This window comes from Medicago sativa, chromosome 1 (genome assembly GCF_051527215.1).
Source record: "Medicago sativa cultivar Bolivia chromosome 1, Bolivia_mono, whole genome shotgun sequence".
Classification (NCBI taxonomy): Eukaryota; Viridiplantae; Streptophyta; class Magnoliopsida; order Fabales; family Fabaceae; genus Medicago; species Medicago sativa.
This window is the reverse complement of record NC_140749.1, coordinates 38,647,822-38,672,729: the sequence shown is the minus strand read 5'-3', so window position 1 is coordinate 38,672,729 and position 24,908 is coordinate 38,647,822. Positions and strand designations below refer to the sequence as shown.

At 34.4% G+C, this 24,908-nt stretch overlaps 1 protein-coding gene, 2 long non-coding RNA genes and 1 other non-coding gene across 5 annotated transcripts; all 4 read left to right on the top strand.

The window, feature by feature from the left end:
• Positions 1-1,788: 1,788 nt before the first annotated feature.
• LOC146954837 (uncharacterized) lies at positions 1,789-4,676 on the top strand. The gene is made up of 2 exons (XR_015015261.1): positions 1,789-2,296; positions 2,800-4,676. It is a non-coding gene; the product is annotated as an uncharacterized LOC146954837 (long non-coding RNA).
• Positions 4,677-14,690: 10,014 nt separating this feature from the next.
• LOC146954836 (small nucleolar RNA R71) lies at positions 14,691-14,797 on the top strand. The gene has a single exon (XR_015025211.1). It is a non-coding gene; the product is annotated as a small nucleolar RNA R71 (small nucleolar RNA).
• Positions 14,798-17,730: 2,933 nt separating this feature from the next.
• Positions 17,731-18,735, top strand: LOC146954835 (uncharacterized). The gene is made up of 2 exons (XM_085746222.1): positions 17,731-17,817; positions 18,133-18,735. Exons 1-2 carry the CDS (start codon positions 17,731-17,733, stop codon positions 18,733-18,735), a joined length of 690 nt encoding a protein of 229 aa, XP_085602348.1.
• A 2,717-nt stretch (positions 18,736-21,452) lies between these two features.
• Positions 21,453-24,057, top strand: LOC146954834 (uncharacterized). Of its 2 annotated transcripts, XR_015015257.1 has the most exons (4): positions 21,453-21,816; positions 22,320-22,477; positions 22,626-23,026; positions 23,820-24,057. It is a non-coding gene; the product is annotated as an uncharacterized LOC146954834 (long non-coding RNA). The 2 variants fall into 2 exon arrangements; XR_015015256.1 differs by lacking the exon at positions 21,453-21,816 and having other exon boundaries at positions 22,014-22,477; positions 23,820-24,056.
• The last annotated feature ends 851 nt before the right edge of the window (positions 24,058-24,908 follow it).

Sequence of the window (24,908 nt, the reverse complement as noted above, 5' to 3'; positions counted from 1 at the left end):
TTTATTTTCATGTATTGTGTTTAGTTTAGCAATTCTATTTAAGTTACACACTGATTTTTAACAACGAGAGTGTATTTGTTTAAACAACATATGAAAACGATTTAAAATTTTAGTCATGATCATCCTTTCATAAAGTTAAAGTAATTTTTGTTTCAACTCCTTTTCTAAAATGACGGTAAATTGAATACAATTTTTTGAAAGGCACGACTTCAAAGCACATTACAGCCATCAATTACTTAGTTTAATGCAAACACATGAAAGCATTTCAAGATAACACAACTTCTCTTAAAAGTAAACATATACCAAAAATAAATGAAGAAGTGATGACTTCACAAAGATCCTTAGAATTATCCTTAACTATAAAGACAGGGGTGGATGGATACTAGAGAACCCCGATGCACGAAATACAAAGCATCTGGACACCAATCTAAGTCATTTCTCTTTTATGGTTCAATCTTTATCGCGATCTATATGTAACTTAGCCTATTAAAATCTGAGTCGCTCAAACTAGTTCATCACAATAGTAGAGTTTATAATAGAAATACAACTTATATACATAAATCACGGAGCAAGTACACAATGCATGTAATAAACATTAAGCATGCATATCTAAAACAATTCTAATACAATCCCAATATTCCAATGCATATGATATTGAAATATCTAGCCCTTGTTCATGGGTGGTGATAATTACTCTTACTCATGCATCATATATATACACACACACAAAACACAATAATTACAACATTAATGCATAAAACTCAAGTTTACAATTCAATCTTACATATGTATACATCAATACAGATCATGAATCATGTATTCAAAATACGACACAAAAGTTCACACAATCAACTATTACTTCAAAACATTTTACTCCTAATAAACATGATATGTTGTAGTTTATAAATTGTCCTTCCCTTAAAGTGCCTCTTAGCCAAATCATGTTCCAACATGACACCCATTAATACTTTTAATCCGTTAAATCAAGATTAAAATCTTAATCAAAAGGCAAACATATTTATCCCCAAATTAGGGTACCCCTCAACCTCATATCCTAAAATATTGCTAGCTTTTATTTTTTCAATTCAACTTAATACAAACATCCTAAATTAAGATACACTTGATTCAAAACTTTAGATAAAAATATAACTTTTTCTAATTAAAAACTTCAAAATACCAAAACTTTTCATTTTAAAAAATTACAATGCCTAATTTATCTAGTTATAAAAATGTCTAGAGTCGTAAAGCTTCTCACTTTCCAAAACACACGTCACTTAATTTTATTTTCAATAGCTCTACATTTAATGTCAAACCAAATCTTTTATAAAAGTATTAGATTTTCTACCATTTAAAGAATCAACAACCATATTTTCCATTTGTTTTGTCCAAAAATAAAGGCATATTAGAGTATACAATTTAAGAACTCATACGATAGAAGAAAGCATGCATATCAAGTTTGATGAATTAGAAGAACTTGAGAAGCAGAGAATATATGAAGATAATAAGATGCTTGGAAAACAAGCAATATCTGAGAAAGCATATGAAGAACAATGTAAGCACTTAAGAAGAAAAGAGATAGTTTTGGTGAAAGTGATTTGATTTGGACCAACTGATGAGAGTGTTACTTAGGAATCGGAGAGTCGTATGAGGGATTCCTATCCAGAGTTGTTTTCTTCAGGTAATTTTCGAGGGCGAAAATTCTTTTAAGTGGGGTAGAGTTGTAACAGCCCGTTTTTAGCTAGAATTATTTTATTTATTTATTTATTATACATGTTTATATGTGTTTATTTGTCTTTGAATGTATTTGAATTGGGATTAGTGGATTTTTGACCCAGAAGGGTATTTAAGTCTTTTGGAGAGTAAGGATAAATTAGTAAAATTATTTGAGAAGGTTATTTTGGTGTTTTAGTGAGAATGGTTATTTTTACTAAGTTACTAGTGAATTGAGGTAAGTATTTCGATATGGTAATTATTCAATATTTTCGCGAGTTAGTGAGTAATAACTTTTTAGAATTTGTTAGTAATAGTATTAGGCCCATTATGAATATTAAAAACCTATCTCATTGGAGAGTAGTATATATACTTAACTCATGAAAGGAAAATTAGAGTTAGAACATTTTATCTCATTACAAAGTGATGCTAGAGAGAAAAAGTGGGAAGAATAGAGAGAAGAAGAGAATAGGAAGAACTTGGAGAAGAGGAAAGCTAGAGATTGGGAGCTAGAGGGGAGTGTGAAGCCATAACTAGAGACTTTGAAGCTTTGAGATAAGGGGGATATAACTATTTCATCAAATAAGTTATAATCTCATCTTTTTACTTTTGGATCATAAGTGCTTTTGTGTGAATTGTGATTTTTATGAATTTTGTTGTTGATTTTAGTGCACCTAATTTATGTGTAGTTATTGGTATGTTGAATTTTATGGAGTTGATGTGTTTATGTGTTCAAGTGCATAGTTGATGTTTGAAATAAGTTGTTTTGGTGATTTTTGCTCAATTAAGTGTAAACCGTGAATGTGTGACTGAATATTGTTCAAAACTGTTTCTAATCACTTGATAAATGATTATATATGTTTGTATATTGTTGGGGTTTGAATTGTTGGTGTTGTTTGTGAAATTTGGATGAAATTGTGAAAATATGAGTTTTTGATTAAAAAGGAGTTTGATGATGAATTTGTGATGAAATGATGTTGTGAATTCATGTTTGTAAGTGTTTTTATTGCCTTTTGATGTATGTTAACTAATAACAATGTTTGGGAAACAATGTTTGCCTTTTGAAAATATGATATTTGTAAATTCCAGTTTTTTAGTTTAGCAATTTTAATGGCTCTTATAAAAGCACACAGTTCAGCACGGTAAGAATTGCTAATTCCCAAAGGTTCATAGAAACAATAAAGAAAATCAGCATTATGGTCCCTAAAAATACCTCCGCTGCTGAAGAACCTGGATTACCTTGAGAGGTACCATCTATGTTGCATTTTATCCAGTTAACAAGAGGGGGATGCCATAGAACTTCTTTGATTACCAGGGGCTTGGGCTGATGAATAACACAAAAGAACGTTTTAAGAATTGTGAAGTCTCTGATAGAATTATTTGAAGTCTTGCTAGTTGAGTTGCCAGAAAGAGAGAATGAAGCAATTATCATTGAGACAGCCGATTTTCAAGGAATCGTATTGTGGTTGAACCTGGCTTGATTCCTGACATACCAGATAGTATTGAGGGCATTGATTAAGGAAGATGTGATGAGAATCTTACACTGAGGGGACCAAGATTTATCAACTATTTTCCAAATGTCTTCTAAAGAAGAAAATTGGAACACTAGATTGACAGAATAAGATAACCAAAACCAAAAGCAAGGGGACATTCAAAGAACAAGTGATAAGTGCTTTCAGTGTTTAGGCAAATGTTGCACATAGATGGGATATTGCAAGCCCTAGACATGAGGTTGTCATCAGTAGGAAGTTTGCAGTGCATTAATCTCCAAACAGAAATAGTCTTAGAAGGAGGTATGTTGATGTTCCAAATGATTTTTACCCAAGGAATTTCTTGAAATTGATGATGCTTGAATTCGTAAGCTTCGTAAATCATATTATGGTGACTTTGGATGCTAGCATAACTGAGATTTCAACCGTCATAACCAATGTATGTCTCATTCATCATTTATCAAAAGAAAAAAAATTATGATTTATTATACAAGGGTTTGTTTATCATTTAAATAAAAACATAAAATCATAATCTTAATTTTAACTCAAGAGTTTGTTTATCATTTAAAAACAATTTCAAAGGGATTTGTGGTAGATGGTTGGAACAGCAAGTGGTCGTGTACTTGCAAGCTCTCTAACGTTCAAGTCAAAGTTTCAGAAATGTAGGAGGTTAAGGGTTGGATATATTGTCTTATTCAAAAAGGGTTGGATATACTTTACATTGCTAAAACTATTTAAATCTTTTTTTAATGTGGGGGTGGTGGTTGTGAGGTTTTTATTGTTGAGAGTTGTTGGTCGACGGTTACAGATGGTGGAATCCATAAAAGTCTAGCATTGCTTAATGGTGATGACAAAAGCAGTTACAATTCAGTGTTCTAAAACGTCGCTTCCTTACTACAGCGAACAAATCTCCACGTGATGGAAGAATGTGAATAGTGTTTGGTCCAAGGTGAATTTGGCGTAGTAGTTTGACCCTGGACTGCGAGAGTAGGCTTTGATGAGTTAATAATTAGCTAGTTGTAGTATAATATTTAGTGTCATTTTAATTAGATTTAAGTTTATTTTATTTTAATATTATTTCCTTTTTGAGCTATTTTACTTCAATTACATATTATTATATTTTAGGAATGAATATTTGATAGATTGAGTCTTGGAGCAAAAGAAAGAGGATTAGGAGCTGATTTGGGTGAAAAATACGAAGATTGAAGACAAAAATATAATCCCCAAAGTCAGAAGCTTGGCACGGGCAGTGCCAATAGTTGGCACGGCCGTGCCACCCTCCAAAGCCACTTTTGCTGCTTTTGCTTCAAGAATAAGCTACTTGTTTTGACCAAAAAGCCTGTGGTTTCTTGTGGAACATTCTACTGTATAGTTGCTTAGGTTTTAAGTTGACAATAAGACAATAAATAGAGTAGCCATCTATCATTAACACTCATCTTTTGTTCTTGGAATAAAAGTTCACCTTTATTTTATTTACTTTTATGTTCTTCTTCTTCTTCTTCTTCTTCTCTTCTATGTCTACAATGAACGTTAGTGAGTAGACTTCTTTTGTCTTGGGATTGTTGGATAAGTCTAATGACATAATCCTAATCAAACCAAGCTTTAACCTTAATTTTATGTAACCCTAATTTCTAATCTAAATTCACCGTTTTAACATGAATTAACCATTATCAAACTGTGGAAACGAAAGTGGATGGTTTGATAATTGTTAATCCATTATCTCAAATATCAATTCATAATGCAAACGCGGAGCTTTGATATTGGAACAAGTGAATTTAGACAAGAATTGCAAAGGCAGCGAAATAGTCTTTGCAATTCTTGAGACATTGGTAGTTTCAATCCTTATAAGCTTCTTCTAGTAATCAAATCAGCGAAATAGGTTTGATTACAAGAGGTAAACTCTCACTGGACTTGGTCGAAAAGGTGAGGGGCTAAAGGGAAACTGGTCTTTAGAAATTAGGTCCAACATAACATTATAAGTTCAGGTTTTGGTTTGAGAGGGACTTGTCATTACGATGAACCAATAATCCCAATGCTCTTTTATTTTTATTATTTTCTTTTAATTAAAAATCCAAACTTTATAACTTAAAACTCTTCTCTGATCCTTATTGAAAGTTAATTGAATTCATAACTCCCTGTCGGAACGATATCTTTTATTACTACTTCGGTAAACCGTGCACTTGCGGATTTACTCATCAGGCTTCTGAGCAGTCCAGAAGGCACTCCATTAATACATATATATGTTTTCCAACAATATTAGTCATCTTTTGTAATTTTTCTCTTTCCTATAAAAAAAAGTTATAAGATAATGAAAATTTGGTAAAAAAAAATAATTACTTGTGGTTGGTCAGGTTTTATGCGACCCTTTTACTAAGTGTCCTAACTTGAGGAAAAGAACACCTTAATATACATGAGAGACATTTAATAAATACTATAATATTAGGTTGGTTTTTAAGTCTCCATAAAGGCTAGTATATACTTAATTGATAACTTCGAGAAAAAGAACACGTTAATATAATAAAGAGACATTTAATAAATATTATAATATTAGGATGGGTTTTAAATCTCTGTAAAGGCTAATATAAGCTTAATTGAAGTATGGAGGGCATCAATTATATAAATTATTTAGTGACAAAACTATTTCTTATATGAAAAGGAGGGTGAATATGACTGAAATTGTTAAGTATGTTTATGTTATTATTATCTTTCTTTCTCTATTTCTTGTTGCAACAAATATTGAAGGTAAGCTATTTTATCGTTTTCAAATTTCCTTTTTTACTTCATACACGATATTTTATCGTATTTTGGTTACATTATCTTAATATCTTTCTTCATTACAGGAACATATTATAGATGCTTTAGAGATTCAGATTGTGTAAAAAAATTGTTTTGTCGACCTCCTTTGAAACCAAAGTGTATGTACATAACCATGTGTAAATGCAAAGCAGAGTTCACCTCAAATGATTACGTGCTTACATGATTATGTATTATAACCATACCTAAAAGAGTACACAAACATCTGGAATATTCTATAAGTTGTCGTTTTGTTATTGGGTTAGCACCCCAATAGTTTTAATTTTTTTTTCTTTCTAATTTGAAGAATTTTTAGGTATGACTTTGTACTTTAAGATGATGGTAAAAAAAAAATAATGCAAAAAATAATAATATTTGATTGTCTTATTCTTGGTTTTTGAAATATTTTCATGACATTCAATTTAGGCATCTGATTTTTATATTTAAATATTATATATTTACATAATAACATTACAATATTTCCTCTCAAATTATCTTTAACATTTAAGTTGAAAATTAGATTTTTAATACTCTTTCTAACCCTTTTATATTATGCATTATATCATAATTTTCCTACTTTTGTAATTTTACTCACACTTAACTTTATATTTTTCTTACATTTAAATTTTTTAATATAAATATATAGGGTTTGTTCTCTTTTAAGAGATATGATAAATATAACGTCTATACAAATAATAGTTTATTGTCCTGTATTGTCTTTGATAGTTGGCAGGGTTTGTTCTCTTTTGAAAGATATGATAAATATAACGTCTATACAAATAATAGTTTATTGTCCTGTATCGTCTTTGATATAACAATTCAATTTATGTTACACCCTGATTTTTAACGGCGACAATGTATTTTTTTCAATCAACTTCTGAAAAATATTTAAAACTTTAGGCATGATCATACTTTCATAAAGTTAGAATAATTTTTTGTTTCAACTCTTCTTCTAAAATGATGATAAGATTGAATATGATTTTTGGAAAGGCACAACTTCAAGGCACACTACAACTTCAATTAATACCCAAAATAAATGAAGAAGTGATAACTTCAAAAAGATCCTTAGGATTATCCTTAACTCAAAAGAGAATTTGGCTATGTACTAGAGAACCCCCACTGACACCAAATACAAAAGCATCTGTTCACCAGTCCAAGTCATTTCTCTTCTATGGTTCAGTCTTTATCGCGATTTCTATGTAACTTAATCTATTAAAGCCTATGTCACTCAGACTAATCCATCTCAATAGTATAGATCATAATATAAATACAACATATATACATAAAACATGGAGCAATTGCACAATGCATGTTATCTCTTAGTTTTTTAGATTTTTCCGTAACATTCAAATTAGACATCTAAGTTTTATATTGAATTATTATATATTTACATAATAATATTATAATGGCTAAAATGCACTTTTGACCCCCCAAGTTTGCAAAACTTGCGATTTTTGTAACGCCCACTTTGATATTTAATTATTTTTTTATTAAGTTAGAGTCTATTTATGTGATTTATTTTAAATATGTGAGGTGTTGGTATTTTATTGAGTGGCTTTATTCTATTATTTATTAGAATATGAGAATTATTAGAATAAGTAGATTTGGGGGGTTAGAATAGAAAGAAGAAAGAGTTATTGGGCCTAAACATATTTAGGAAGAGCATTTAGTATTATAAATAAGGAAGCTTAGGTTAGAAAGAGTTTTTACGTTAACCCGCTTTTTGGAAAAGAGGAGAACAAGAAGAAAAGATAAGACAAAGAGAAGAGAGAAGAGGCTGCATCGATTGTTAAGGTAAGGGTGAGACTAACATTCAATCTTATTAAGTGTATGATTCTAACGATTAGATTTAACGAGTTGTAGGAAGAGTTTGTGAGGATTGAGGAATTAGGGTTTTAAGTGGAGAATTGAGGATTAACCGATAAAAAGTTGTTAGATTGATGTAGACATTGTGTACAGACCTTAGATAATCCATAGGATGATTATTGGATGTAGTTTTGAGCTTAGAACCATGGAATTGGATGAGATGTCGGTGAGTTTAAGAATTAGGGTTTGAGGTTGTTATAGATTGTTGATTGAATAGAAGTTTGTTAAAACTATGCCTAGATGATGTACATTTCATAAATTAATCATATACAATGTTCTAAACAGGTTTGGGGTTTAATGTGATGAAAATCGGGGTTTTTGGTGAAAATCTGTCAATTTCCCGTAGCAGAACTGGCAACGCTCGCCTCGCGAGCAGATCGCTCGCCACCGCGAGCACAACCTGTGCGAGAGGTCCACGATGTTTTGCTCCCCGCTGCGAGCAAGGGAGCTCACCTCGCGAGCAAAGCAGCTCGCCACCGCGAGCAAGTCGCTCGCCACCGCGAGTAAGTGAGTCAGGAGAGGTCCAGAGAGCTATGTTGGCTTGCTTTTGCGAGAAATTGTACTCGCCACTGCGAGTAAATTGTTTTGTGAGCTCGCCATTGCGAGTAATGCAATTCGCCTCGCGAGTAAGTGATGTTAGCTGCCTTGTTTTGTTTCCTTTGCGATTCTTTCGCACGTGTAGTCCTGAGATGACCTTGGGTTAGGGATGAGAGTTGAATAGAGAGGTATTACTGATAGGAAACTTAAGCTAATCTGAGAATTGTCGCTAATTAGATTGAAAACGATTAAATGTGTATACTATTATATGATGAAGAACGATAATGAATTATGCTATCTATGTTGATTATGTCTAGTTGTTTAATGACTTACTGTTTGTTAAGGACTGGTAATGCTGCTGCTGTTAATAATATCAATGTGATATTGTTATATATGCTTTTGTGGATTATATGAGATGTTTAAGATGTTGTTGATTATTCCTTGATCTTGTTATATTATGATGCTGTTTTCTATGCTGCCATGTTGCTGTTATTATTGAATTGAGATGATTAATGTGATTAATAATGTGATATTAATAAATATGTATTATGTGGAATATTTAAGATGTTTAAGTTGTTGTTGTCCATTCATTAATGATGATATGTTGTGAATTGTTTATGTTGATAAGTCGTCAAGTCGTTATGAAGTCGTCAAGATGTTAAGAAGTTATAAGATGTTCATGATGTTCAAGTTGTTTAAGATGTAAGATGTTGATTCCATGCATACTCATTCAAAGTTGAGGGCTTGATGATAGGCCAAACCGCAAGTGCACGGTCTATCGAAGTAATAGTAGTAAAAGAGTATCGTTCTGCTAGGGAGTTATGAATTCGATTAACTTTTAGATAATGATTAGGAAAGAAGAAAGATTATAAAAAGGGAGGTTTAGTTGCTGAAGGTAAATAACAATAATAATAATAAAAGAGCCTTGGGATTATTGGTTCATCATAACAACGAATCTTTTCACAAGCAAGCCTTAAACTTATAATTATGCGTTAATCCTAATTTCTAAGGACAAGTTTCTCTTTAGCATATCACAGCTTCTCTCGAAGTCAGTGAGTGTATCCCTCCAACAACCACACCTATTCTCATGGGTGATTTCCTTTGGGACCCTTGAAGATCGAAACTTTATGTGTCCCAAGGTTTGCTAGACTATTCTCATGTTTCACAAACCTTGTCTAAATTCACTTGTTCTGATATCAAAGCTCCGCGTTCGCTTTATGAATTGATATCTAAGATGATGAATTAATCATTATCAAACCCTCCGCGTTCGCTTCCATAGTTTGATAATAATTAATTCATGTTAAAACAGTGAATTTAGATTAGGAATTAAGGTAACATATAATTAGGTTTTAAGGCTTGGCTTGATCCGGATTACGTCATTAGACTTATCCAACAATCCCAAGACATAGAAGAGTCTACTCACTAACGTTCATTGTAGACATGGGGGAAGAAGAGAGAAAGCAATAAAGTAAAAGAACAATAATATAAAAGTGAACTTTTATTCCAAAAACAAAAGATGAATGTTTATGATGGAGAGCTACTCTATTTATAGCTTTACAATTGACTTAAAATCTAAGCAACTATAAGGGCTATTCGGTAAAACTACAACAGGGTAACTTGGGCCTAAAGCAAAAGCAGCAAAAGTTATCCAGAGAGGTGGCACGGCCGTGCCAACCTTAGCACGGGCCGTGCCAAGCTTCTGACTAGGGGGCTCTATATTTTTGGTCCGAATCTTTCGTATTTTTGCTCCAAATCAGCTCCAGTCTCCTTTCTTTTGCTCCAAGACACCTTCCATCATATATTCGTTCCTAAAATATAAAATATGCAATTGTAGTAAAAAGATTCAAAAAGGAAATATTATTGCAATAAAATAAATTCAAATCTAAATAAAACTAAACTAAATAATGCATAAAAATAGACTAAATATAGACTCATCAAACTCCCCCACACTTGAATCTTTGCTTGTCCTCAAGCAAAAGGCAATGGACATAGCAGCAACTAAAAGGATTAATTATGACAATGCAATTGAAAACACAAGTCTCTTTGAAGGTTTTGTTTCAAGCACACTAATCACAATTTCAAACATTCCTCGTGAACCTATTCAACCCAACATCAAGTCTTAAGTGAGTGTGTGTGTGTGCAGTCCAACCCTTTTCTTGCTCCTGTATAAGACAGATATTATGAGGAACAGGTTCTATCCTTAATGCTAAAGTAACCAAGAAAAGTCCTTTCTTCATTTCATATAAGAGTGATGGGAATTTAAGTTAAAATTAAATTAAATTAACAATTAAGCACAAAGGGGCTGCAGATGCTTAGGGGCTATCTATCCTCATAGGAAGTCTTCTCGGATGTAATTGCCCTTTCCCCCTAGATTCAAAATCACCCTAAGCAGTGCTGCAAAATTTCTTTATTTCATCTCCGCGTAGGAAGTCTTTTTGGATGTAATTGTACTTTCCCCCTAGCATTGATGAATTTAATTTACTTTAAGTTCAAATTAGGGAGTCACCACCACAATTAGGAAGTTAGGGATTGTCCTTTCCCCCACATGTTGGTGCCATTCTCCCGCCCCATTTAACTTTAACAATTAAGAGAATATAACAATAAAGCACAATTGATTATTTTCCCACACAAACTTATATTACTTTTACTCTAAAGACTTTTAAGGGTCTAAGTTAACACTAAAGATAGAACGTGCTCCTTAAAATACCTACTCATACACTTGCTCAAAGATTGCAACTGGGTGCTTTTCTCATTGGAGAATTTTTCACAATAAAACATGATGTGGGTATAGCAAGAACACTAAAAACACAAGAAATTACTTTCATGTACAAGAAACAACCTTTTTAAGAGAGACAACAAAAAAATTTATGCCATGATTTTACATTAAAAACAAGCTACTTAATCATGCCTTTCACTATAAAAACAAAACAAAAGAATAAAGTTCAAGGGAGTTTGGAACACTACGACTCTAGACACTTTATTAGCCCCCCCCCCCCCCCCCCCCCCCCCACACACACACACACACACACACACACACACACACTTAGGGGAAGCATTGTCCTCAATGATTCAAAGAAAAAGAAATTAAAAGAGAATAAGAAGAAGTAGAAGAAGAAGGAGTAGAAGAAGGAGAAGAAGAAAGAGTAGGAGAAGGAGAGAAGAGAGAAGGGAAGAGAGGAAGGGGAAAGCTCACAATTGTTCATTGAGGTCCATAAGGAGGACCTTGGAGATGAAGGTGTTGCATCATCCGTCAGAGCATTTCATTATTTTCTTTATTGATGTGGTTGCCCTTTTGGACTTCATTTCTAAGTCCGGAGATTTCAACACCTTTCCTTTGTTGCTCGGTGCTCATACTTTCAACGTCATTATGTATCCATGCCCATCTTTGATCTTCATTTAGATTATCGGTGTCATGGCCATGGTGCTTCTCTTGGTGCAAGTTAGCACTTCCTCCCACATCATGGTGCAAGTTAGCACCTTCTCCTTCATCGTAATCTTGCTCACCAAGAACCTGCACATCATCAACATACAACAAATTTGCTTCCACCTCGGTGAAAACAAGATTGGCACATTTATCTTGAGTAGGTGATGGAGGGGTGGACGAGGTTTAATGAAATTTATAGCAATGAGGGTGTCTATGTTAAGCCTATTATTGCCCTCAATTTGTTTGATCCCTTCATCCTCACTCAAACCAAAACACCTAGCTGTGTATGTAATGATGCCACCCACCACTATGTCTCCTTTACCGGCTGGCCTAGTACCTACGAAGTCTAGGTAATCAATCAAATAGAGACAAGTGTTGACGGGGTGGTTGTAGAGCATTGCCTACAACATGAAGAGCTCATCGGTTCTAGTGTTTCCTAACTCGGTTCTACCCCAAATAGTGCAAGTCATTACCCTTTGAAGGTACCTAAGTACGGGGTTTTGAATGTTGCTAGCTTTATTGGCTCTAGTGACAAAGGAGCTAAGGCCGGTGATACGTTCCCAAAATACAGCGGGTTGATAGTCAACCGGCTTAAGGCTAGGATCCCAAGAATCATGGATATACCCCTCGTTTGCAAAACCTAAGGCATCACAAAAGTGCTGAAGAGACATATCATAATCAATATTCGTTAGCCTAAAGGAAACTTTATGGTTCGGGTTATCATAATTCAACCTATCTTTAGTAAAAACAATGGAACTCAAAAATTCATAGGTGAAATTCTCATAATCCCTCATAGGTTCTAACATATCAGTCCAACCTAGCCTTCCTATCAACCTATAGACATCATTTCTAAGCTCTAGCATATTCAAAGTGTAAGAATCAAGATATCGAGAAGGATGCAAGGGTTTAAAGATTAGAATTTTATACCTATCCCTTTGTGAGTTGTCCTTAAACTTGATCCCATGATTCTTGACTTGTGCTTGCTTCTTTGAGGGAGGTCCTCCTTGAGACCTTGCTGGTTCCTTACCACTTCTTCTTGAAGCCATTAGACCTTGACCTTAGATTGACTTTGTGTGGTTTGGTTGAAGGTTAGGGTTTTGGAAGATTTGTGGTGGAAAAGATTGGTTTAGGGTTGGGGTTGATGTTTGAGTAAGGTTTATGTGTTTGATAATGAAGATTGGTGAAGAAATTGGGTTAGGGTTTATTGGTGTATGAATTTGGTGTTTGGTTGGATGAAGGTTGGTTTTGATTGGTGGTTAAGTTTGGAATGATGAATTGGGATAATTTGGTTAAGAATGTCTTGGATTTGGTGGAGTTATGGAGGTTTGGAGGTTGGGGGTTAATGGAGTTTTTAGGGAGAAGTGAGTGAATGGGGAAGGAGAAGAAATTTTTTGAAGGTATGTGGTGCAGAAGCTTGGCACGGGCAGTGCCAATATTGGCACGGGTAGTGCCAACATCCTGCCAGTTTTTTGATTTTGGGTGGTTTTGGGTTGGCACGGCCGTGCCAACCTTAGCACGGGCCGTGCCAACCTTAGCACAGGCCGTGCCAACATTCTGGTCACGGGGGCTTCAAAATTTTCAGTTTTTCTTGAATCATACTTGGACAATTACCTACAAAACAACTTAAAACAAAGAAAAACAAACAAAAACAAAAGCAATTAAATGCGTGGGTTGCCTCCCACGAAGCGCTCGTTTAGAGTCATTAGCTTGACAGTTAGAAAGTGATTTATCTATCCTATACCCAATCTTTCAGAAAGGGACAATGGCATCAAACAAACATTCTCTCCCAAATCACACATGGTTTTCTCAAAGGTTTTAGATCCTATGACACAAGGTAGGGAAAAACTTCCTAGATTCTTAAGCTTAGGTGGCAATTTGTTTGGAAGTATTTTAATAAGATTCATAAACTGCTCATCTAACTTGGACTCATCAAACCCTTGTGTTAATGGAATTTCAGGCTCATGAGATGGTGAAACAAATGACTTTTCATTCTCTCCTATGGCTTTCTCACTTTGAGGCTCATCACACCCTATCTCTCCTTCATTGTTATTAGCTTTCACAATGGGGTCCTCTAATTGTTTACCATCCCTAAGGGTAATGACACTTATATGGTTATTGAGGTTGGTTTCAGTTTGGTCTAGGAGGACTTCGGAGGATTGAGAGGGAGTAGCCACTTGTTGGGGTACTTGAGAAGTCTGAGTCTCATGCATCTTACTGTGAGTAACTATGGAGTCTTCTTTTGATGTAAGTTTGGCAATAGAGTCCTTCAAAAATTCAGTTTGATTTTCAAGCTCTTGGAGCTGCTCGGATTGATTTATACAAAAATTTTCTAAAAAAGTTCCAAGCTGGATTTTTGAGGGACTCTTTGGTTGTTTGCATAACTGGGTGGTGTTGTTTGTTGTCCAAAAAGATTTTGAGGGGTTTGAAAAAAAATTTGGTTGTTTCTAAACCCTTGATTATATTGAGCATGGTTTACTTGCTCAGGACTTCTAAAAACACTACCTAGTTCGCAATCAATGCCAAAATGGCCAAATACACCACAAATTTCACAAGAAGGAGATGCAGAAGAAGAAGAAGAGATGACACTAACATTTATTTTTTCAAATTTTTGGGTTAATGCATCAATCTTAACGGCAAGGTGATCATAGTTAGAGACTTCATACATACCTGCCTCCTTTTTGGAGGGTGAAGAATTAATGATGGCTCTCTCGTCGGTCCACTTGTAATGATTTTGAGCCATGTCTTCAATCAAGGCGTATGCTTCTGTGTAATTCTTGTTCATTAAAGCTCCACCTGCAGCTGCATCAACATAAATTTTTGTGGTAAACAAAAGGCCATTATAAAAAATGTGAATAATAAGCCAATTCTTTAAACCATGATGGGGACAAAGTCTAAGCATTTCTTTGAAATGCTCCCACGCATCGTAAAGAGATTCTCCATCTTTTTGAGTGAATTGTGTGATTTGAATCCTTAATTGGACGGTTTTAGAATAGGGAAAGAATCGGGCAAGAAAAACTTGCTTCATTTGTTGCCATGAAAAGATAGAACCAATTTCCAATGAATGAAACCAAGCACTAGCTCTACCCCCTAAGGAGAAAGGAAAGAGGTGCAGCCTTACGGCCTCTTGGTTTGCATTCAAGGTTCCACTGAGTCTTAAAAAGGTTGAAATATGAAAATTCGGATCCTCAGTGGGTGATCCGAAAAATTGATTTTGCTGCACTAAGTGAACAAGTGCAGGTTCTATTTCAAAATTGTCCTCAACCGTTGGGTACACAATAGCATCGTATGACTCATTTGAAGATGGGATTGCATACTCATTGAGAGAGCGTTCCTTAGTCATATCGTTATTATCTTCCCAAGAAGTTAAAGGAAAAAGAAGAAATAGAGAAAGAAATAAATAAAATAAAATAAGATAAAGCAAAAGATTTTTTTTTTTTTATATAGAGAGAGAGAGATATTTTTTTTTTAAAATAAAAGTAAAATAATAATAAAAGAGGAAATAATATATTATATATATATGTTTTTTTTTTAGAAAGAAATATAAAAAGAAACACAATAAAATAAAATAGGATAAAATAACGAAAAAGATTTTTTTTTTTTAGTCTAATTGTTAAAAAAAAGTTAACCAAATTGCAATAACTCCCCGGCAACGGCGCCAAAAACTTGATAGGCCAAACCGCAAGTGCACGGTCTATCGAAGTAATAGTAGTAAAAGAGTATCGTTCCGCTAGGGAGTTATGAATTCGATTAACTTTTAGATAATGATTAGGAAAGAAGAAAGATTATAAAAAGGGAGGTTTAGTTGCTGAAGGTAAATAACAATAATAATAATAAAAGAGCCTTGGGATTATTGGTTCATCATAACAACGAATCTTTTCACAAGCAAGCCTTAAACTTATAATTATGCGTTAATCCTAATTTCTAAGGACAAGTTTCTCTTTAGCATATCACAGCTTCTCTCGAAGTCAGTGAGTGTATCCCTCCAACAACCACACCTATTCTCATGGGTGATTGCCTTTGGGACCCTTGAAGATCGAAACTTTATGTGTCCCAAGGTTTGCTAGACTATTCTCATGTTTCGCAAACCTTGTCTAAATTCACTTGTTCGGATATCAAAATTCCGCGTTCGCTTTATGAATTGATATCTAAGATGATGAATTAATCATTATCAAACCCTCCACGTTCGCTTCCATAGTTTGATAATAATTAATTCATGTTAAAACGGTGAATTTAGATTAGGAATTAAGGTAACATATAATTAGAGTTTAAGGCTTGGCTTGATCCGGATTACGTCATTAGACTTATCCAACAATCCCAAGACAAAGAAGAGTCTACTCACTAACGTTCATTGTAGACATGGGGGAAGAAGAGAGAAATCAATAAAGTAAAAGAACAATAATATAAAAGTGAACTTTTATTCCAAGAACAAAAGATGAATGTTTATGATGGAGAGCTACTCTATTTATAGCTTTACAATTGATTTAAAATCTAAGCAACTATAAGGGCTATTCGGTAAAACTACAACAGGGTAACTTGGGCCTAAAGCAAAAGCAGCAAAAGTTATCCAGAGAGGTGGCACGGCCGTGCCAACCTTAGCACGGGCCGTGCCAAGTTTCTGACTTGGGGGCTCTATATTTTTGTTCCGAATCTTTCGTATTTTAGCTCCAAATCAGCTCCAGACTCCTTTCTTTTGCTCCAAAACACCTTCCATCATATATTCCTTCCTGAAATATAAAATATGCAATTGTAGTAAAAAGATTCAAAAAGGAAATATTATTGCAATAAAATAAATTCAAATCTAAATAAAACTAAACTAAATAATGCATAAAAATAGACTAAATATAGACTCATCACTTGATGCCCTGGAGCCATTGCATGCCCAGGAGCTTTTACTCAATTAAGTTGGGGGCTTGACGCCCTGGAGCCTTTTTACGCTCAAATATGTTGGGGGCTTGATGCCCTGAAATGGTACCACATGCATTTGCATTTTCAAGATGATTTAAGATGATAAGAGTTGCATAGTCAAGTCAAGTAGTCAAGTTAATTAAGTTGAATTATGAAGTTGATGTTGATGATTGATTCTGAAGTTGTTCACGATGATATATGATGTTCATGTTTATGATTAAGATGATATGTGATGTTTATGATTATTATGTTGATGATATATGATGATGCTTATGACTAATGTTTGATGATATACGAAGATGTTCATGATTATTATGTCGATGATATGTGATGATGTTTGTGATATTATCGATGACATGTGATGATGTTTATGATTAAAGTAGGGAGATTAATGATGCTGGTTAATGAAGTTTAAGATGTTAGATATAATTGTTGAATTATATGCTTCATATTATTGCTTTGTGAATCACACCCCTTCTGCTTGAAAATGTTGCTCTTCGTATGGGTAACTTGCAGGTAACCAAGATTAGTTGCGGTTGTGAGTGGACTCCTCACAAGTGTGTCTTAGGTGCTCTGATACGTAACGGGATGAGAATTTATGTTGTTGCTTTCTGTTCCTTACGTATTATTTAAAGAAGATTTTCATGATTTATTATCGAACTATGTTTTATGAGATTTTATGTTGAGGCCCTTGTGTCAAGGATTATGTTTAAGTTGTTGAATTAATTCCGCTGCGAAGATTTAAATAATATGTTGTTGGATTTTTGAGGGATTAATATTTATTAACTCCATTTACGATTTTATGAAATGATATGTGACATTCCGTTTGTGTTGAAAACTTTGATTTTATTAAGAAATTTTTATGTTGGGAAAACGGGGTGTTACAATTGGTATCAGAGCAGGTCGGTCCATCCAGCCAAGTAGTTGAGTCGAGTTGTGTCGTCTAACAGTTGGAATACCATTATTATGTTATTATGATTGTTGTGTGTTGTGTAGAGAACTAAGATGGCTGGAAGAAATGATGCTGCTATTGCTGCTGCGTTGGAAGCTGTTGGGCAACAGCCTAATGTGAACGCTGGTGCTAATGCTGAGGTTAGAATGTTGGAGACTTTTCTGAGGAATCATCCCCCTACTTTCAAAGGAAGGTGCGACCCTGATGGAGCTCAGATGTGGTTCAAAGAGATTGAGAGGGTCTTCCGTGTTATGCAATGTAAAGACGATCAGAAGGTACGTTTTGGTACGCACATGCTGGCTGAGGAAGCGGATGACTGGTGGGTGAGTCTTCTACCTACCTTAGAGCAAGATGGTGCGGTTGTTACTTGGGTTGTGTTTAGGAAATAGTTCCTAAATAGATACTTTCCAGAGGATGTTCGCGGAAGGAAAGAGATTGAGTTCCTTGAGCTGAAGCAAGACAACATGACTGTGACAGAGTATGCTGCAAAGTTTGTGGAGTTAGCTAAGTTTTATCCGCACTACACCGCCGAGAATGCTGACTTTTCCAAGTGTATCAAGTTTGGGAATGGGTTGCGTGCTGACATCAAGCGGGCCATTGGTTACCAAAAGATCTGTGACTTTTCTAAACTAGTGAGCAGCTGCAGAATCTATGAAGAGGATACTAGAACTCATTACAAGATTGTGAAGGAGAAGAGAGGTAAAGGTCAGCAAAGCCGTCCAAAGCCCTACAGTGTCCCTGTTGATCAAGGTAGTCAAAGAGGGAATGATGAGAGGAGACCTGGAAAGAAAGATACTACTGCTGAGGTTGTTTGCTACACTTGTGGTAAGAAAGCCCATAAGAGTAATGCTTGTACTGAAGAGGTGAAACGGTGTTTCCGTTGTGGTAAGAAGGGACATACTATTACAGAATGTAAGCATGATGATGTGGTGTGTTTTAATTGCAATGAAGAAGGACACATGGGTTCACAATGCAAGAAACCTAAGAAGGCTCAGGCTAGTAGGAAGGTCTTTGCTTTATCTGGTACTCAGACAGAGGATGAGGATCATCTGATCTGAGGTAAATTTTCGAGGAAGAAAATTCTTTAAGTTGGGGAGAGTTGTAACGCCCACTTTGATATTTAATTATTTTTTATTAAGTTAGAGTCTATTTATGTGATTTATTTTAAATATGTGAGGTGTTGGTATTTTATTAAGTCGCTTTATTCTATTATTTATTAGAATATGAGAATTATTAGAATAAGTAGATTTGGGGGGTTAGAATAGAAAGAAGAAAGAGTTATTGGGCCTAAACATATTTAAGAAGAGCATTTAGTATTATAAATAAGGAAGCTTAGGTTAGAAAGAGTTTTTACGTTAAACCGTTTTTTGGAAAAGAGGAGAACAAGAAGAGAAGAGAAGACAAAGAGAAGAGAAGACAAAGAGAAGAGAGAAGAGGCTGCATCGATTGTTAAGGTAAGGGTGAGACTAACATTCAATCTTATTAAGTGTATGATTCTAACGATTAGATTTAACGAGTTGTAGGAAGAGTTTGTGAGGATTGAGGAATTAGGGTTTTAAGTGGAGAATTGAGGATTGACCGATAAAAAGTTGTTAGATTGATGTAGACACTGTGTACAGACCTTAGATAATCCATAGGATGATTATTGGATGTAGTTTTGAGCTTAGAACCATGGAATTGGATGAGATGTCGGTGAGTTTAAGAATTAGGGTTTGAGGTTGTTATAGATTGTTGATTGAATAGAAGTTTGTTAAAACTATGCCTAGATGATGTACAGTTCATAAATTAATCATATACAATGTTCTAAACAGGTTTGGGGTTTAATGTGATGAAAATCGGGGTTTTTGGTGAAAATCTGTCAATTTCCGGTAGGCAGAACTGGCAACGCTCGCCTCGCGAGCAGATCACTCGCCACCGCGAGCACAACCTGTGTGAGAGGTCCATAACCGATGTTTTGCTCGCCGCTGCGAGCAAGGGAGCTCGCCTCGCGAGCATAGCAGCTCGCCACCGCGAGCAAGTCGCTCGCCACCGCGAGTAAGTGAGTCAGGAGAGGTCTAGAGAGCTATGTTGGCTCGGCTTTGCGAGCAATTGTACTCGCCACTGCGAGTAACCTGTTTTGTGAGCTCGCCATTGCGAGTAATGCAACTCGCCTCGCGAGTAAGTGGTGTTAGCTGCCTTGTTTTGTTTCCTTTGCGATTCTTTCGCACGTGTAGTCCTGAGATGACCTTGGGTTAGGGATGAGAGTTGAATAGAGAGGTATTACTGATAGGAAACTTAAGCTAATCTGAGAATTGTTGCTAATTAGATTGAAAACGATTAAATGTGTATACTATAATATGATGAAGAACGATAATTAATTATGTTATCTATGTTGATTATGTCTAGTTGTTTAATGACTTACTGCTTGTTAAGGACTGTTAATGCTGCTGCTGTTAATAATATCAATGTGATATTGTTATATATGCTTTTGTGGATTATATGAGATGTTTAAGATGTTGTTGATTATTGCTTGATCTTGTTATATTATGATGTTGTTTTCTATGCTGCCATGTTGCTGTTATTATTGAATTGAGATGATTAATGTGATTAATAATGTGATATTAATATATATGTATTATGTGGAATATTTAAGATGTTTAAGTTGTTGTTGTCCATTCATTAATGATGATATGTTGTGAATTGTTTATGTTGATAAGTCGTCAAGTCGTTATGAAGTCGTCAAGATGTTAAGAAGTTATAAGATGTTCATGATGTTCAAGTTGTTTAAGATGTAAGATGTTGATTCCATGCATACTCATTCAAACTTGAGGGCGTGATGCCCTGGAGCCATTGCATGCCCTGGAGCTTTTACTCAATTAAGTTGGGGGCTTGACGCCCTGGAACCGTTTCACGCTCAAATATGTTGGGGGCCTGATGCCTTGAAATGGTACCACATGCATTTGCATTTTCAAGATGATTTAAGATGATAAGAGTTGCATAGTCGAGTCAAGTCGTCGAGTTAATTAAGTTGAATTATGAAGTTGATGTTGATGATTGATTCTGAAGTTGTTCACGATGATATATGATGTTCATGTTTATGATTAAGATGATATGTGATGTTTATGATTATTATGTTGATGATATATGATGATGCTTATGACTAATGTTTGATGATATACGAAGATGTTCATGATTATTATGTCGATGATATGTGATGAAGTTTGTGATATTATCGATGACATGTGATGATGTTTATGACTAAAGTAGGGAAATTAATGATGCTAGTTAATGAAGTTTAAGATGTTAGATATAATTATTGAATTATATGCTTAATATTATTGCTTTGTGAATCTCATCCCTTCTGCTTGAAAATGTTGCTCTTCGTATGGGTAACTTGCAGGTAACCAAGATTAGTTGCGGTCGTGAGTGGACTCCTCACAAGTGTGTCTTTGGAGAAAGTGATTTGATTTGGACCAACTGATTAGAGTGTTACTTAGGAATCGGAGAGTCGTGTGAGGGATTCCTATCCAGAGTTGTTTTCTTCAGGTAATTTTCGAGGGAGAAAATTCTTTTAAGTGGGGTAGAGTTGTAACAGTCCGTTTTTAGCTAGAATTATTTTATTTATTTATTTATTATACATGTTTATATGTGTTTATTTGTCTTTGTATTTGAATTGGGATTAGTGGATTTTTGACCCAGAAGGGTATTTAAGTCTTTTGGAGAGTAAGGATAAATTAGTAACATTATTTGAGAAGGTTATTTTGGCGTTTTAGTGAGAATTGTTATTTTTACTAAGTTACTAGTGAATTGAGGTAATTATTTCGATATGGTAATTATTCAATATTTTCGCGAGTTAGTGAGTAATAACTTTTTAGAATTTGTTAGTAATAGTATTAGGCCCATTATGAATATTAAAAACCTATCTCATTGGAGAGTAGTATATATACTTAACTCATGAAAGGAAAATTAGAGTTAGAACATTTTATCTCATAACAAAGTGATGCTAGAGAGAAAAAGTGGGAAGAATAGAGAGAAGAAGAGAATAGGAAGAACTTGGAGAAGAGGAAAGCTAGAGATTGGGAGCTAGAGGGGAGTGTGAAGCCATAACTAGAGACTTTGAAGCTTTGAGATAAGGGGGATATAACTATTTCATCAAATAAGTTATAATCTCATCTTTTTACTTTTGGATCATAAGTGCTTTTGTGTGAATTGTGATTTTTATGAATTTTGATGTTGATTTTAGTGCACCTAATTTATATGTAGTTAATTGTATGTTGAATTTTATGGAATTGATGTGTTTATGTGTTCAAGTGCATAGTTGATGTTTGAAATTAGTTGTTTTGGTGATTTTTGCTCAATTAAGTGTAAACCGTGAATGTATGACTGGATATTGTTCAAAATTGTTTCTAATCACTTTATAAATGATTATATATGTTTGTATGTTGTTGGGGTTTGAATTGTTGGTGTTGTTTGTGAAATTTGGATGAAATTGTGAAAATATGAGTTTTTGATTAAAAAGGAGTTTGATGATGAATTTGTGATGAAATGATGTTGTGAATTCATGTTTGTAAGTGTTTTTATTGCCTTTTGATGTATGTTAACTAATAACAATGTTTGGGAAACAATGTTTGCCTTTTGAAAATATGATGTTTGTGAATTCCAGTTTTTTAGTTTAGCAATTTCAATGTCTCTTATAAAAGCACATAGTTCAGCACAGTAAGAATTGCTAATTCCCAAAGGTTCAGAGAAACAATAAAGAAAATCAGCATTATAGTCCCTAAAAATACCTCCGCTGTTGAAGAACCTGGATTACCTTGAGAGGTACCATCTATGTTGCATTTTATCCAGTTAACAAGAGGGGGATACCATAGAACTTCTTTGATTACCTGGGGCTTGGGCTGATGAATAACATAAAAGAACGTTTTAAGAATTGTAAAGTTTCTGATAGAATTGTTTGAAGTCTTGCTAGTTGAGTTGCCAGAAAGAGAGAATGAAGCAATTATCATTGAGACAGCCGATTTTCAAGGAATCGTTTTGTTGTTGAACCTGGCTTGATTCCTAACATACCAGATAGTATTGAGGACATTGATTAAGGAAGATGTGATGAGAATCTTACACTGAGGGGACCAAGATTTATCAACTATTTTCCAAATGTCTTCTAAAGAAGAAAATTGGAACACAAGATTGACAGAATAAGATAACCAAGACCAAAAGAAAGGGGACATTCAAAGAACAAGTGATAAGTGCTTTCAGTGTTCTTTAGGCAAATGCTGCACATAGATGGGATATTGCAACCCCTAGACATGAGGTTGTCATCAGTAGGAAGTTTGCAGTGCATTAATCTCCAAACAGAAAGAGACTTAGAAGGAGGTATGTTGATGTTCCAAATGATTTTTACCCAAGGAATTTCTTTAAATTGATGATGCTTGAATTCGTAAGCTTCGTAAATCGTATTATGGTGACTTTGGATGCTAGCATAACTGAGATTGCAACTGTCATAACCAATGTATGTCTCATTCATCATTTATCAAAAGAAAAAAATTATGATTTATTATACAAGGGTTCGTTTATCATTTAAATAAAAACATAAAATCATAATCTTAATTTTAACTCAATAGTTTGTTTATCATTTAAAAACAATTTCAAAGGGATTTGTGGTAGATGGTTGGAACAGTAAGTGGTGGTGTACTTGCAAGCTCTCTAACGTTCAAGTCAAAGTTTGAGAAATGTATGAGGTTAAGGGTTGGATATATTGTACATTGCTAAAACTATTTAAATCTTTTTTTAATGTGGGGGTGGTGGTTGTGAAGTTTTTATAGTTGAGAGTTGTTGGTTGACGGTTACAAATGGTGGAATCCATAAAAGTCTAGCATTGCTTAATGGTGATGACAAAAGCAGTTACAATTCAGTGTTTTAAAACACCGCTTCCTTATTGCAGCGAACAAATCTCCCTGTGATAGAAGAATGTGAATAGTGTTTGGTCCAAGGTGAATTTGGCGTAGTAGTTTGACCCTGGACTGCGAGAGTAGGCTTTGATGAGTCAATAATTAGCTAGTTTTAGTATAATATTTAGTGTCGTTTTAATTATATTTAAGTTTATTTTATTTTAATATTATTTCCTTTTTGAGCTATTTTACTTCAATTACATATTATTATATTTCAGGAACGAATATTTGATAGATTGAGTCTTGGAGCAAAAGAAAGAGGATTAGGAGCTGATTCGGGTGAAAAATACGAAGATTGAAGACAAAAATATAATCCCCCAAAGTCAAAAGCTTGGCACGGGCAGTGCCAATAGTTGGCACGGCCGTGCCACCCTTCAAAGCCACTTTTGCTGCTTTTGCTTCAAGAATAAGCTACTTGTTTTGACCAAAAAGCCCGTGGTCTCTTGTGGAATGTAACAGTCCGATTTTTTGTTAGATTTATTTTACTATTTAATTATGTGTGTTATATGTGCTCTTATGTGATTATTTGCCTCTGTGTATATTTTTGGTTGGGATTTGTAGAATTCGGTGTTAGAAGGGTATTTTTGTCATTTTGGACTTAGGGGTATTTTGGTCATTTTGAGAGTAGGGGTAATTTTGTAATTCTGCTGAGGATTATTTTTAGTCCTTAGTGAGAGTTGTTATTTTACTAAGCCACTAGAGAAAGTGTTGTAATTATTTTATTACCGGTAAGTGACCGTTAGTATTACATTTTACCGTTAAGTGAGTAGTAACATTTTGGTTAGAATAGAAATGGGTTAGGCCCATTAAGACTTTGTAAGTTGAGTCCATTTAGGTGGAACCTATATAAGCTCTAGTTGGTAGAGATAATAGGGTTTTACCAACATTTTCATTTTCAATTGAGAAGAGATGGAGATAGAGATAGAGAGGAAACAAGGGTTTGAAGAGAAGAATCTAGAGAAGACAAGAGGGAGGTTAAGCTTCAAGGATTGGAGCTAGGATTGGAGCTAAAGTGAAGCCTTAGTGTTGATTTTAAAGAATTAAAACAAGGGGGTTAGAATTCAAGCATAATCAATAGTTGTAGGTTATCCCTAATTCTTTGCTTAAGTTGTTAATTGGGATTTTGTTGTAGAAATTCGTGCTTAATTATGTTGATATGATTATATGCATGATTAGAATGATAATTGTGTTGTTGTTGTTGAATTTGTATGTTAAAATGGGTAGATATGAACATGATGAGTTTTTGTATGAAATTGATAATTAATAATGTTGTGGTTGTTAGATTGATGATGAATTCATGTTCAAAT